General features: G+C 37.5%; 1 protein-coding gene across 1 annotated transcript in view; it reads right to left on the bottom strand.

Annotated features, from left to right (window-relative positions):
* LOC118807263 (connector enhancer of kinase suppressor of ras 2-like) overlaps nt 1-16,983 on the bottom strand; it is a 124,155-nt gene that overhangs the window by 39,269 nt on the left and 67,903 nt on the right. The window contains exons 8-9 of the mRNA XM_036569226.1: nt 9,853-9,921; nt 1,552-1,698 (exon numbers count right to left, since the gene is read on the bottom strand). Coding sequence (XP_036425119.1) covers nt 1,552-1,698; nt 9,853-9,921 — 216 coding nt within the window. The remainder of the gene's footprint in view (nt 1-1,551; nt 1,699-9,852; nt 9,922-16,983) is intronic.

A 16,983-nucleotide genomic window follows, 5' to 3' on the forward strand; every position in this document is an offset into this window, starting at 1 on the left:
CACACACACACACACACACACACACACATACCTACTACATACATATAAAAATGTGTGTATGTGACAATCATATGATGAATTTATAGAATATAGGTTACCTTCAATGAAACCCATCATACCAAAAGCCAAAACTGCACAGCTGGCTTGCCTCTCTAAGGATTGTCTCAGAAAAGAAGAGGCACAGATTGAACTGTAAATGCCATGAACAAAGGGCATTTAATAATCCATACACTCATGGATTTTTAGTGGAAGAAATGGAATAAGTGAGTGAGAGAGCGGACGAGGGAAGCAAGAGAGGGAGCTCACTGACATCAAGGCAAGCATGTTGCATGAAAATGAATTAGCCTAATGCATTTCTAAAAATAGCAGCCGTGCAATCCAGGGCTCCCCGAGCTATGGCCTTCCAGTCATATGGACCTACCAACATCACCCTTTCCTGTACATCTATCTATATTTCTCTCTCTCTCTCTCTCTCTAAAATATATATATATATATATATATATATATATATATATATATATATATATAAAATGTGGGCCCCAACCCTAGTAGAGGGTGTATTTATACTGTATATTGTTATATATCGTCTTCAGTGACTGCTGCACAATACTGCTTCTTTCAGTTCATACTATTGTGATGTTTGCACATACTCTTCGCAGTAGTAGTTTATAGTCATTATTATATTACACCAATACATTTCTAACGTTATAACATTTCAATGTCTTCCATTTTCCAGTATACTTATTCTGTTCACTTTCTGTTCGTGTGTATTTGTGTCTGGATTAATGATATTCTTTCAGATGTGATCATATTTGCAGAGGTGTATCCTTCCTGTATCCTTTCCTTATCTATAAAAATAAAATTTGTGGTGACATGATCAAATGTACAATGCCTGTAAAACACTCTCGCACTTTCACAGTGAAACAATGAGCTCTTTGGTTTATGCAAAAAAATCTTACACTGCTAAGCAGATTTGCCCAGGAAAAAATTATACTTCCTCTATCAGAACTCATAGGCTTCTGGCTGGTAACGCTCAAATAATCCCTCTTTTTCACTTTAAATTGCTCTTTTTTCAGCTGTGCTATGGGCCTGCTTAGTGGGTGTGGCAAACTTGTTCATGTAACCTCATATAATTTCTTGTCAGCTTGCAAAATGTGCATGACCCAGTTATGACTCAAAAGTCAACAAATAACATATTCAAGAGAGTATAACAATGGACACTGGTCTATAGCAAAAAATGTAGATAACATGCATAGTTGGTGGCAGTGGAGTGACTTGTGTGCAGCAGTGGTTAGCCAGGAGATAATACAGCAGTTAAAAAGCTGGCTAAATGTTTTGATTAATTTAGCTTGATATATCCATTCAATACAACATAAAATATCCATTTTATTCCAAAACTCCCTAATTTGCAAGGGTAAAATAAGATATTTTTCGATGACTTACAGCTAGACTGGCTCTGTAGTGGTTTATAAGGTTTAACATAACAACAACCATTGCAAGCACTGACTGGGATAAACAGGAGCAAGGCTGTAGGAAGGAGAGAATGGTTACCTGGAGGGCGAGAGGCTTCCAACGCACGTTCTTGAGCAGAGCAGGGGTAGAGGTCAAGGTGTTTTGTGGCCTTTTCTTCAGGGTGAGAATGACACCGTTGGGATCCTCACGTAATGCATTAACCAAGTTCTTCAGCTGCCAGCCCACCTGAAGAAGCCCAGACACAGTGCCACAGATTGGAACTTGAAATATTTGACAGATCTTATGGGATCCAACTATTCATGTCAAGTTTAGAAATTAGGCTTGGTTCCGGTTCTAATGTCCTGTTAAGTTTTCTCTTAGCCCATGTCCTGCTTTAGATTTTCTCTTTGATTTATGCTTGCTTTTAGTACTTTAAACAACTTTTAATTTGGAGTCACACTGTTGTCAACATAGTCCACAAAGAAAGCATGAATAAAATTCATTAGCTTATGTGGATGATTTTTGGGTGTTGTTTGAAGGCATTGATTAATGAATACATTAGTTAAAATGCAAGTTAAACTTAATTATAACTGGGCTATAATTAATTAATTGGGTTATTAATTTTTAAAATTTTATCCATGATCTATTGATGGCTTAACAGGTATACAAATGTGAAGTTTGGTCTCCCGTTGGTGGTGGTCAGATCTGGATTGGGTTTAGACAGAATTTTACTCCCCACCTCTAATTGGGTCCAAATCCAAACAAAAACTTCAGGCCATATTAAAGCACTTCTACAGATTAAAAAGAACTGGTCAGACCTCTTTATTCAGTAAAAGCTCAGCACCAGTCTAAAGCTCTGAATATCTAATAGAAGCCAGCTAAGAAATAAAATAGACACTTCAAAGTGACACTATTAGAAAAGAGTTCTTCCCTTCAAAAACTGTTCACATGTCCATGGCCACAAATTGAAAAAAAAATATATATCTACCCATAAGACGATGTATCTTAGTCAGGACAGCCACATATGGGGAAATATTTTCCTCACCTAATTCAGCCAGGCACGTCACACATGACAAGAGGCAGATGGGGCAGCTCAAATCCCAGACCAATGCCCAGTCAGACAGAAGACTGCACTGACAGAGTCCAACTGTTCCTATGATGTATCATCATCTTTGAGCCTTTCTAGGTCATTCTGACTACAAAGGTGCATTTCATCAAATGAGAGCACACACATATTAACATCCAAAGCTTCAAAGCCTGCTTCTGCCTAAATCTGTTCTAAAACCATAAAACACATGAATCACTAAAAACTAATTAAGTTTTTCATCATACATGTCACACATGACATACATGTCACTTACACTACCAGACCATCCGTACTGCCAGTCACTACTGATCGAGCTCTTGATTGGAAAATCGCTTTAGATTGTGAAAAATCTTTCAGAAAGGACAAATCAGGGTTAAAATCAGGCTAAAAATCATGCAGCGTAAGTCCAGGTTTATCTACATAGTTGTTAGCTTTCACAATCATATGTTTTACATTGCAAGAAACAACTGGATGTATTTTCATCAGTTGGTTTGAGGAAAATGCATGAAAACAAAAGGAATCAGTAAACACATTTATTGAGATGCACCATTAGTTGTAGAAAAACTAAAAAACATTTATGTAATGTGTGTTTATATGAGCTTGAGCTGGTTCTGTCATCAGTTTGGTGCTAGTAAGTATCAATAGCTATTGTTTTTCAAAAAAAAAATTGCAATAATTTTATTCGCAATTATTTATATGGCAATTAAATGTTACCTAAAATTTTATGATCGTGACAGGTTTAATGACTACACATGCATCAGTGTGGGCATAACCTGTATATACCTATATAGGCAGCTAAACTAACATTGTAATTATTGACTGTAATTCCAATAGTAGACTGACAATAACATTTTCACATTCATTATCCAGTAATGTATTCCCCACCTAGTTTTAACAAGGCCTTGCACCTACTTTTTACAAGGCCTGGGCATCGCTGGATGTAATGTCAGGCACAGAGATGGACCGTTTTTGCAAGAGGACGAGAGGAGAATAGAGAGATTGTTTGGCGTCTGCATTTTTCAGCAGGGGACGCTTTGACTATGGGAGGCGGGAGGTGTCACCAGCGGATTGAGTGTGTAAACTGGTTTTGTTTGACTCCAGGCCGTGACAGTCACTGCTCAGCTCTGACCTTGGCATTGGGGAAGTGATGAAGCGTCAGAAAGGGCCGATCACTGAGCTCTGGAGTTCAGGCAGAGGACAGTAGTCTGTCTGAATTTCAGCATGACTGCTGCTAGTTATTCACAGTTGCATTTTTCAGTGGTCTTCAGCAGTAATGATGTATGATGATGTATGATATATTCTATTCAGATGTTCAAATCTGAATTTGAAGAAATTATTCATGTTTGAATTTACATTTAAAATTGTTCACAGGAGGACGAGGTTGTGTGCATCCAAAGCGTTTGAAGTTTAACCCATAGAAGTCAAGTTATGGTTGTTTTGCTATACTATTTAAATGTACTTGCACAATTACATAGTTAGATACTGAAAGTGTTATATTTGTTTTACATTTTGTATCGCTAAACAACACCATACGCACAACAATAACTTTCCTTAAATAATAATAATAAAACAAATAATCTTCTCTGCAGTATGGAAAACGCACTTTTGACTCCCCGCTTCCTTCAGTGAGCTTAAAATTACAAATAATTACTATAAAACTACATGCTTTTGAAATCAATTTGGTTATATCTAGGACTCAAAGGGGAATTGCACTGATTTTTAAAGTTTTCTCCATAATGCAATTGTTCACATGTAAACAAAGTAATTCGGGTTGTTTTATGTAAAATGTTTCATTCTAGAGAAACATATTGACAGAACTGGTCACAGTGGTAAAAAGAACCAGATGACTGACAAATTTAGTGGCTCTAAAAGCTACATCACAAAAAGACACGACATGACAAAGATATGACAAAGATATGAAATGATTACAAATACTTTGCCCGATACCTGAGCCACTGTTTGACAATAGGCTTGACATAGGTTTTTGGCCTACAATCCAACCATTCATGACAGAGAGGTACATGCAGGGTGTGGTACCCAAAGCAAAATGTATTTTTTCTGGATTTATCACTACTTCACCATTATCAACATTACATATAAAAACTAACAAGACATATAGGTTCACTAGTCAGTACATAAAATAGCTATACTGCACTGTAGTCATCATGACCCCTGGTCCCTATCACCACCACTGTAAAGAAAATTCAAGCTGGTGAGGGGTGGACAAGCTTCAAGCATTGGTGGCACTGTTCACCCTTTGTTGACCCTTGGCTCCACCCCTGTTCTGTAGATCTATTTTCCTGCAAACTTTATCCCAACCATAATCACCTCCACCTGATCCATCTATTACTGCCTTTAGTCACTGATTAGCTGAATGGTGTGCCAGATTTAGATTGAAGGGGACACTTCTATGAAGGATGCTAATCACTGTTGTGAAGGTTTTACACCTTGTCATTTTTTCATTTTTCTTTTTTCTAGAGTGTACTACACCACAAAGTACTACAAAGTGCCATTAGTAATACATATATAAAGTAAAAATATAAGGTTTAACATAGGTACGTGTCTTTCACAACAACCTATGTGCAGGTTAGCTAAAACATTAATTACAGCATTTAAAACACTGTGTTTTAAAACAATTGTGTAAAAAAAACTTTAAAAAAAGTTTTTTGTTTAGTTTAATTTGTGAAACAATTTAACATCTCATGCTTGAAGCATCCTATTTCATGGGTCATCCATTATGGGATATGAACAATGTTATACTTTTACACCCATTTTACATTTTTACACTCACATTTCACCCCTATAAAAATATCTGACATATTCACAAGCCACATGTTCAAGAGGAATTTGCATCATCTGAATTTCTGGAAGATCGTGGGAGGTCAAAAAGAAAATTCTTTTTTTTCATTCTCAATGATGCTGAGATATTGGCAAGGTCGCTTTGAAAATTCAACCCTGTTACCTAAATTATAGATTGAAAGTAAGTTATTCGTCTAAAAAAACCCAGTTACCAATACATTAAAAGCAAATTATTCATCTAAAATATAATTTCAAATGAATCATTAGGTTGTCCTCAATGTCATCATGCTATTAGCATAAATGCTTGTTAACCACATTTTGCGTATTTTTTTATTCTAGGCTTAAAACTATAGCCTTTTAGTTTTAACCCTGTTGCTCATTTAAGGCATTGTCACCACTGTTTTATATCAGTGGTCACCAGCCCTGCTCCTGGAGATCTACATTCCTGCAGACTTTAGCTGCAACTCCAATCAACCCCATCTGATTCATCTAATTCCTTACTTCAGAAGTCTTCATTTAGCTAAGTGAATTATGTTATATTTGGTTTCGAAGTGAAACCTTCAGAAAGGTAGATCTATAGGCGGAAGCTTGGGGGGCACTGGTTTAAATTGTTAAATGCATGTTTTCTTAGGTTCCATACTGAAAAATGACAAAAACATACTATTTTTTAAGAGTTACAAGGGCTAAATGGCATCCCAATTATGAAATCACCCTTATATTTCAGGCAGTATAAAGTAATATCTAAAATCTAAATCAGGATAACATGTGCTGGAGAGAGAGACAGACCCAACAAATTGCTGTTTAATTAACAAGCAACAACAAAGTAAAAAAATCCACAGGGCCTGCTTTATAGCAGCTTTTTTATGCATGAGCGCATTGTACATACATATTTTTGTGTGTGTGTGTGTTTGTGTGTGTGTGTGTGTGTGTGTGCATGCAGGCATACAAGTTTGCTAAAACACAGTGAACTGCATCTCTTTTTTAAAGCCATCACACAGTTTACTGTATTCATAATTTATTTTGACAAGATTGCTAAGCCAGCATGCACTGTGTAAATGAAATGGATGGGGCAGGGAGAGATCCTCCTGCAGAGTTTAGTTCTAACCTTAATTTAACATAGCCTATCAAAGTCTTCAGGAGAATTTGAATATTAGAGCCAGGTATGTTATCTACTGATTATTTTTAAATTCATATTTTAAGGCCAAACAATAAAAATAAGCTCTACAAAATTTTATCAGATAAACTATAAACTTTAAGAAATGATGCTTTATCATGATTCAAACTGCTAACAAACCATTGCCGATTCTTCAAGAAGGTAAATATTAATTTATAGGTTACACCAACAAGAGCAAAGTTAAACTGAGGTAAGAGCTGATTTGACAACCTAGATTTTTTTCACATCAAGTAAAGTTGTGCCACTTCGTTTTAACATGGATTAACAAAGCCTTAAAAAGCCTTAATCTGCGATTAAAATCTTCTGTTAATTTTGATTGTACGCCATGATGGATTCAGCAGTATAAATAAACAGCAACAAAGTTACTCACAACACTTATCATTATCCATACTTTTTCTTTCCTGTTGGGTAAAAAACTAGCATTGGGGCTGCATCAAAAATAGCAAACAGTCTACCTGTATTAGATGACTGCAGAAATTGCACACAAAATCTGTTGGTAATTTGAATTAAAATATTTTAACTACTAATGTTCATTTGAGAATATTTTTAAATTCATGAACATGCACCAATTATGTTTAATACAGAAATCCTAACTTATATCTATAAGTAGCCTCTTTTTCCTGTTTCCATCGGTACAGTAATGCTAATTTGTGATAACTTCTCTATGGGGACATTAAGCTAATCGTGGTTTACACTGAGTTACCCACACTGGGTCTAATACTACATATAAAAGTTCAAACATGTTAAACTTGTAAGACAATCAAGAAATAATTTTTTTCTCAGTGTGTTGCAGTTTTACACTAATGCTCAAACCTAAGCTAAACCCTGAATATTATTGGAGTATCCTGCTAGCTTGTCAACTTTGGCCTAGAGAAACAAAACTGCTTTTTTACTTAGGGTATATTTAGTATGTCTTTGGCCTTTTGCTTCATGTATAAGTAATCTGTAACTCCAAACATACGTGGTTTCCCTCATTTCAGTGACTCCCTTGTTTCACTAATGTATGTGGTATGTTTATCCCCCTTTTGTTTTGCTTGGAGAGGGAGAGAGAATGCCTTAGCACATTTTGTAAATTTAAACCAAATCATCTGGAAGTTATTCCCTAGACAAATCTTAAATCTGAGTTTAAGGTATGGAGCAACAGGATTAAATTTAATCTAGATTTATTGTACTATTAAAATTAAAGTTAAAAGGATGGTTAAAATGTATTCCTGATTATTTTTAAACTAAATTTTGTGGAACTGGAATACAGATAAACCTTGATTTAATCCAAGTTTAAGCTTAATGTTTATTGCAGTAGTTTAAAATAAGTTTAAATGAATATCTGTGACAGCCCTATTTTTGTACATGTGCAGGACTGCTTAGTGCCCCTCGAGTAAAGCCTATGGATTTTCCTCACATGGTTTATGAAGTTTTGCTAATTTGATCTCAAATGGGTAGCAATACCATTTGAAGATGTCAATTTCCCACTAAAAAAATTCCACTTGGCCATTTTTCTCATAATGGATAAAATTATGATTTGGTAGCAGTTGGTGGTCTTACTAAAGTGTGAAAAAAGGTTTGAACTGAAGCGATCAAAGGAACAGTGCTGTGAAACCCTAGACTCTGCTCCCCTGCGAGAATGAGTAGAGACGCTCCACAACAGTGATAATAGCCTAATAGTGGGTTTGAAGATGAAGTAGCTCTAGTGCCATGAGATGATGTTCTGTCATCCCTCCCTCACCTTACCCCAAAGGTACTACACGGACATCAATCATCTATGCTCCACGGTGCTGAAACTTCCTGCTTTACGCCCCATGCCTCCCTCAACAAGACAGCCAAGCAGCACCAAAATGCTAACATGCCAGACTTGTAAAAAAATGCACAATATCATCATGCATTTAGGGCAGTACTAATTGTCAAAGGTGATGGGCTTTATGAATATGGATGCATCTGTGGCCCCTGTTCTTTAGTGATAGTCGGCGTGTGTTTACCAGCTAAAGAAATGTAAACAACAACAACTAATTCAAGGATAAAATTAAACCATTTAAAGAGAAATTTGCATTTAAATGATTTTGGACTCATCTAACAAGCCTGTGCTTGAAGTGGGTACATTTTCAGGTGAAATCAATATAACTGGCCTTGTGCTAAGCTGTGCTGGTTACAAAAGCAAACCAAAGAAAAATTAACATAATGATACAACAGATGAGTACTAATGCTCTCATGCCAAGGATAAAGAACTGCAGAGTAGCGTGATCTGTAACCATCCAAAACCATTTCTTTCCAAAGAGAGATGGCGAATGTAACAACAAAACACATTTAAATTTATGCTAACCATCCTGTTTTGATGTACTGTATCTGGAGTCCTGTAAATTGCAACATTGCAAAACTCATAATTTTTTGACACACCACATAGTTCTCACTACATGAAGTCATCCGTGAGATGCTTTTTACTCATTTGCAGCAATTTTATGGTCTTGGTTTATTGTTTTCAGCTGCCATTGTTGGTCTTCCTTCTGTATGTCTGTCTTTTATCTATCTAGGGTTCTTTACTATGTATTTCACTTGTTTATCTGTTTTATGTATGTTAAGCCATTAAAAATGAATGTACTTGTCACTCTTCCTGTCCCAGAAGCACTACAAGTTCATCGAGGAGTGCATCTCATTCTTCTCTTCTTTTAAAAATTTCATCATATGGAACACATTTGAATCTGAGCACTGTCTAAAATTAGGGAAAGATAGGAGCAAATGAATTTAGCTACATATATCACAATAACAGCAGGCTAACAAAGAGGAAAAAACACTGAATAAACAATAATAAACATGTTTAAACAACTGTAAGCATTTGCAGGCTAGCTGGACCACCTTGTTACAGAAACATTAGCTTTGAGAATTTCATATTTGTTTACACTGCTCAGGAAAGTGACAAAATAAAAAACTACTGACCTTATATAAAGTCAGTTGGGGGGGGGGCACTCTTTTTCAACTGCTCAGTAAACCAGCTTCTGTTTTCTTGTTATTTGATAATATGCCATTTGACTTGATCACATGACATGTTATCTGCATTTTGATTGGCTGTTTCCTGAAATTTGTTCCATGAAGCTGAGAAGCTTGCAACCACTTCAAATGAAGTGTAGGATGCATTTACATTATGCAACTTAAGTGCAATTTAGTTTTATGTAGGTTATAAGCAAATACATTTTTGTAAAGACTGTGTAAAGTCTAACTAAGGAATCAAATGTCCAGTATGTGCTGAAGTGTGTGTGTGTGTGTGTGCGTGTGTGTGTGTGTGTGTGAGAGAGAGAGAGAGAGAGAGAGAGAGAGAGAAAGACAGAGAAAGAGGGCAAACAGTCATACTCACCACAGTCTGGTGATTGACCTGGATGACCTCGTCGCCAGCGTGGATCTTTTTGCACTGGTCAGCAGGGGACTAGAGGGAAATAGCGAGGGAGGCCAGATTAGGGAAAACATGTGTTGATTTCCTTTCTGCTTATTCTGAGCCAGTCATGTTTAGTACTCCCAGTACACATACTCTGAACTGGCAGAGAGTCCTAGTGGGAAAGGAGTTCAAAGATGGATTCTGTACTGCTACGCTTGTAGCGCAGAGCTGACCGCAGCAAAAAAGCAAATATGGAGCATGTCCCATTACTTATGAATTGAACTGTATACTTTGAAACATTGGTATTATTTTTTGAAAATTTCACTAGTTCTTACTTTTATTTATTTTTTTTCCAAATTGAACTCCATCTGATGAGTTGTGCCATTTTGGCAATGCAACAGTAGACTATGCTCAGCTTGGTTGCAAGCTTTACTCAAAGAAATATCCATATCCTGGGAAAGTGTTTTTTCTGTGATACTGTTCAATTTTGCAATAGGCATTTTATTTATTTATTTTTCTGTTTTTCTTTTGTTTGTTAACGAGTATTTTGTAATAATTTGAACAATAATAACCCTGATCCACACATAGCATTCCAATGTTTTTGTAGCCTAATCTTGAACTGCTGCATTTCTACTGTACTGTTGATTACAATGGGCAGTACAACAGTAGCTGTTAAGTAATGCTATTAGGCAGTTGCTGAATTCCATGCATTATGCTTAAAATACATGAATATACGTGAATTTAAGCTTCAGTCATTATACTCTAGCAATGGAGATGTCTAACAAAACTGTTCTTTTCAAGTTTTATCCAACTTTGGAGCAACACAGTTAAAAAAAGGAATTTCACCCTGAGCCTGAGAAAACTCCACTCACACCATTATGTAGGTAATGTACCACAAACACTACCAGCTAAGCAACTAGCCACATCTTTGCAATTAATTATACAGCTTAATTTACAAAACTGATCTTTAACTGAATAATTTGCACAAAAAAATTACAAGGAAACATTTTGAAATTGTGTAGTAACTGACTGTATGCTACAGATGCAGCAGTTAAAAAAAATAAAAAATCCTCAATAACCACATGATTTTCTATCATGTTCATTATTTGCCATAAAACTAGTCAGTATTTCTAGTCAGTATGAGGAAGACTGTGACCGTAATTGACAAATATAATTTCTGATAAAAAGAGAAGTGCTATTAGATATATATATATATATATATATATATATATATATATATATATATATATATATATATATATTAGGGGTGGGAATCTTTAGGCACCTCACGATTCGGTTCGATTACGATTCAGAGGGCTGTGATGCGATTATAAAACGATTATCGATGCATCTCGATGCATCTTTTTTCTCTATACATGATATCTATCTTCCTACTGTCTGAGGACTTGGTAGTTTTAAAGCAAAGTATGTGTAATGATCCATAATGTAAATAAATCAATAATCATAAATAAATCAATAATAAATCAATAACAATTAAATGGAAGTGATGTGGCAAGTGAACTAGAAGGCTCTCATTCAGAGACGCTGCTGCCACTCATGTGCGATAAAATGCGCTGTTGCCCTGAAATAAGATCCAGTGGCAATGGGTGTCCACGCAGTACGTTACAGCCACCCTTTTGGTCTCGTTGTAGAGGGAGGGTTTCTAGACTGGACGCTGAATCTCGGCTCCAAAGTGTGCAGCATAACGCGAAAGCCCTGGTTCTCAACGACTGAGAACAGACAGCAGACAGCAGCTCACATAGCACCGAGGTCTGGCCTCGCCAGTAGCGAACGAAAAAAACAGATTAAGACGAACATTTGGAGGACTTATTCGCATTTATAAGCAGCGCGGTTGGTTAAATCTGCTGAGAGACTGTCTTTCTCTAAAAAGTTGCGAAAATGAACTCGCTTCTCTTTCGTATTTTCCCGCTCCACCTTAAATGGTGCAGCAGTTACATTCGGCGCCTAAGGCAGAATTTAAGGTGGAACGGGAAAATTAGAACGAGAAGCTGGCGAATGAGAAGCGACTTCAGCCTCGTAAAACAGCCGGATGCTGAGACATTTTACAAGAAACTCTTCTAGTTTTGAAGAAAAGTTTTCTGGCGGAGATGGGAGCAAAGCGGCTAAAGCTAAAGCTTAAAGCAGAGCGAAGTAAATCTGCGCTCTCGTTTATATTTTTAGCCCATACTAGGACATTATCACATACTGAGACATACTGGACATTAAATGTTGTGGCTCCCAAGGTGGTTTGACTTCGTTGAAAGGCAAAATGGCTCTTCTTATCATTCGTGTTGTGACTCCTGACCTAACCTGGCTTTAATGCAGAGGGAGCTGGTCGGATTTCTCGCTCCTCCAGTAGTGCTTTTGTTATGTGCCGCCACAGACTGTCCGGGCGCTGCACTTTCCCAGTTCCAGTTCAGCCTTTTGCGTTCCGTCAACATTACGTTATAAATTAAATATTTAGAAAATCGATTTTTGACGTTGAATGAATCGATTCAGAATCGTTCACGTCCGCATCGCGATGCATCTAAGAATCGAGTTTTTCCCGCACCCCTAATGTGTGTGTGTATATATATATATATATAATTTTTGCACCTCTAATGTAAAAAAAAATGGATTCCATAGAGTGAATGTGAAATCGACATGCGCTTCAGTGAGGTGGTCCACTTGTGAAACTCTTGAGTGCCTCTCACTCCCCTTCACTCCAGAACACTGGGCTTTGTCTCCCAGGTAACCACAGGGTTGCGTAGCAACAGGAGGCAGTGCCTCAGCTGCAAGGAGCAGCGAGGGGTTGATGGCGGACGTTCTGCCTCGGGGAGGATGGAGACGCAAGCTGTTTAGATGGAATCGCTCTATCGCACTCAGCCGACTCACTCAGCTTCAATTAGCCAGCCAATCAATCTAGGGTTATAAATTCAGCCAATGGGCTATCTTCCTCTTCTAGATTCCTGCCCACAGCATTCTTATCTGTGCATTGGTATCCGCTTACCATACATAGCATCTGGACTGGCACTTGCTTAGCTGGGACCCGTTAGCATGAGCTAATTTCCATAATTCTAATTTCCTCCTACTAGTTTTACTTTTTGGTAAAATATTCATTAAATAGAAGAACCTAAAACCCATTCTGCTACATCATGCATCCATGCATTGGTGTATTAATGTTTTACAGCACGTCCCTGTACTCCAGCCTCCCATTGTTCAAAGGCAAAATAGTACTTCTATTTTGTATATATTTTATATTTGTTATATTTAGTTTTACAAAATCGTAATAGTTGCCATTATACTATATATTTTAATTAAGTTTAAGTAGCGTATCGATGTAATTTGAAGCAAATATATGAAGTTTTTGGCATGTATTTGTGGAGACGGTTTGGGTGATTATTGACTTAGAGTTTATTTGCACCATTAGCCCTAGCAGCCCCAACTTAGACACCAGACATGTTTTTTCTGAGCAACTACATTTGGCATAAAATGAAAATCATGTAAATTTGTACATGTAAAATGATTTTTTTGTTAATTTTTATGGTTCATGGTAAGTCATACTGCCCCCTAAACCACACTGACAAGTATGCACAACCTTACTGAAGAGCTGGTTGTGGTCTGAGCAGTATAAGAGAAGTTTTGGGGCATAAATTATTGGAAAAGATTGGCATCTATTGACTTCTAGTGTTTGTTAGCCTTGTACCTCTGGCACTAAACTAAAGAAGCAAAATTTAAACATCAAACATGTCTTGGCTGATCGGCTACTTTTTGGGTAAGTGGAAAACTGTGTAAATCTGATTTTTCATTTCTTTTGAATTTTGCATTTGCTTAGATGGGAACATTAGGCATGAACTCATTTTCTTAATGCTAATCAGGCTATGCTAGTTTTTAGTCGTGATTAATGCTCTTTAATGAATGATTCCTTTAAAGAAACAGTCTTTCAGCTGCATTGTGCATCTTGCAAGACGTTCCCTGGCAAATTCATGGTTCATTTCAAATGTGTCCCCATTCACTGCTTCCCAATAGCGTCCTCCCTATTACAGCCCTGCCCCTCCATTAAAAGGTAACCAGTGTGCATTTACACTAATCTCCTCACACCAGCCTCGCTGGGGCGATTAAACTGTCGGCCTGAAGAGACAGCTTTGGCAGTATCAGCAAGGGTGCCAGGCACTCTATTGCAGTCTCCTCTCACAAGTGATGCCATCAGGCTTTATACACACACGCTTACCCACCCACCCACCAGGCCCATTATAATACCCATGAAAGACTTGCACACTTCCCTGGCAGCAGCACCACCATCGCAGGACTGGAACTCTTCCCTGGCAGTGCCCGCTGTGTGCCAGCCAGCCATGGATGTGCAGCAGCACCTGTCCCTGGCAGACCCCATCTGGCTCATGTGGGTTTATTAATGGAAGCGGAATGCAGGGGGGAAATGGTCAGTGAGCTAACCACTGAGGACACGTGCCAAACCGGACCACGGAGGGCCAGCCGATCATGTGGTGATGCAGTGTGACCTCAGTCTATGGCGCAATCAGGGTTCACTGATGTGGTCACTAAGGCCTATATCAGAGAACTGGCTAAAGGCAAGATTCTCTCTGACGAGCCCAGAAATAGACTTGACATCAGCGTCTACTTGGATAGCCTTGAGGAAGAAGCAGTAAAGCCACTGGACTCAAAACAGGGTAATATCTGTTTCACAACATGCATAGATCCTTGTTTAACCTGGCATTTTGAGCTGTAATCCACACTGGCAAGGACTGCATACTGTGGCTTGCCTAGATTCTACAGTTTAATCAGTGTTTTTGAGATTTAGATTGATGAAAAATATTGCTCTTGCTCATCTAAACTAAAAGTGTGCTTTGCGCTGTTTCATTAAATCCCTTTAAGTTGAATAAAACCAGTTATATTGCTTTGGTACTATATGATGTATGTTTTTAGGTTGAACTTCATTCCCAAACTGGTGGTAGTTATAAAGGGCCTGTTTATACTTTGCATTAATATGCCACAAGAAAAGCCAGCTATAAACATACCACAATGCATTGTGATTGGATTACAACTGGATTACTCAAACACTAAATGTTTTGTTATCCATGTAAAAACAAGAGCAGAAATGCGTCTGCCAAGCTACAAAAGTAAAATGGAAATCCATGTGTTGATGTGCTTTTTTCAAAGGGGAAGCAAAATTGGATCTCATCTGGTAAACTGAGGACACATTTTAGAGAAAGGTGCAAATGGAATACAGCCAAAGTATGTGCAGATACAAATTGGACACAAAACACTTGATGCAAAGCATAAACAAGCTGAAAATGTTTGGAAGTATCTGAAGTATACAGGACACCAATTCACCTTATTCGAGGATTCAAAAAATCAAGTACCAATCAACAGTCTGCCCATTGCCTCTTCCTAAACTTACATGGGCATGAAGTTAAATATTACACCTTAATAAAGACCATTACATCTGATTGAAAGTTGAATGAAATGAACCTTTTTAGCCAACTGTGTCTGAACACATTGGAATTAGACCTCCGCATTTAACCCATCCGTGCAGTGAAACACCACATACACACTAGTGAACACAACACACTAGGGGGCAGAGAGCACACTTGCCCGGAGCAGTGGGCAGCCCTATCCACGGTGCCCAGGGAGCAGTTGGGGGTTGGGTGCCTTGCTCAAGGGCACTTCAGTCACCTACTGTCAGCTGAGGGGATCAAACTGGTGACCTTCCAGTCACAAGGCTGGTTCCCTAACCTCCAGCCCACGACTGCCCTAAGAAGGTCCCAGCAGTCCTACCATAGGTCCTACCATGTCTGGTATCTATGCTTTGGTTGGTACCTGCTTTCAGTTCTAAAGTCTTGGCACTCACTTAACAGGCTCCAGTTATTTTCCATAGTGCTAAGGGGCCAATACTACATTTCAATCATGATTAGTAATTTTAGGTCAAGTATTCACAACAATATATATATATATATATATATATATATATATATATATATATATATATATATATTATTATCACATTCAGGTTTTATGTAGCGCTGTTGTCGGAAGAAAACCTTGTATCTCCAACATAGTAACTTTACAGGAGAAGGAAAAACCTACTTTATTTTTAATGTAAGTCAATGGAACCAGACTTTTGCCCAAGTCACTTTGGGCTGTTTCTTTGGTTCCATTCAACATGAAATTTAGACACAATGTAAAGGGCAACAGACATTTTCAACTCATGTCAAAAACTGGAAAACGCCAAAAATGGAGATATAAGGTTTTGTTCAGACAGCAGTGATATATATATATCCTGCATGTCATAATAATCATAATAAAAGGCTGGAATTACGGTGCTGTTCAAATGTTCCCCATTACTAAAAAATACAAAAGTACAGTGTAAAGAATAGCACAATAAATGCACACTTAACGCATCCTTTCCGACATACAGCATCAAAGTAGTATAGGGCTAATTATACAGTCATATGCAAAAGTTTGGGCACTCTTGGTCAAATTACATTTTTTTTGTTAATTTTCATGAAAATAAATGAAAATAAGTGCACATCCTATACATAGAACACATTAGCAAAATAAATAAATAAAATGTGAAATCAATGTTAAATTATGCACTAAAATTTGGAGAAAAATGTAATATTGTAGTTGGTTCCCTGTATAGGATGTTTAGTTATTTTTACTTAGAAAATGAATGAAACATGTAATTTGACCAGGGACATTCAAACCTTTGCATATGACTATATATCTCACAGTTCAACATGTTGGTGACGTAATGCAGGGAATAATATTAACATTGTAAGAAAGTCAGCAGTCATCCCACAAAGATACGATACATAGCCAACGATCTAACATCTAACTTGTTCACTTTTTATAAATTCAGAAATATGTCACGTTAGTGAAACAAACAAAAAAAAAAACACAACTGGCAAGTGTGGACTTTGGGACAGGTCAAAAACTTAATCAAAAGCCCCCATATTTTTCTCTTCCTCAACTGACATGGGTCTGAAGTACAGCTAATCATAATGAAGCTTTAATGAAAGCTGAGATTACCCCACCCAGAAAACAAGGGCACACATGAAACCTTCTGTCTGTGCAAACAAGAGGAGGCAGCTTGGCAGCGATAGAAGAGGGAAGCTT

Source organism: Colossoma macropomum, unplaced genomic scaffold, assembly GCF_904425465.1.
Source record: "Colossoma macropomum unplaced genomic scaffold, Colossoma_macropomum, whole genome shotgun sequence".
Classification (NCBI taxonomy): domain Eukaryota; kingdom Metazoa; phylum Chordata; class Actinopteri; order Characiformes; family Serrasalmidae; genus Colossoma; species Colossoma macropomum.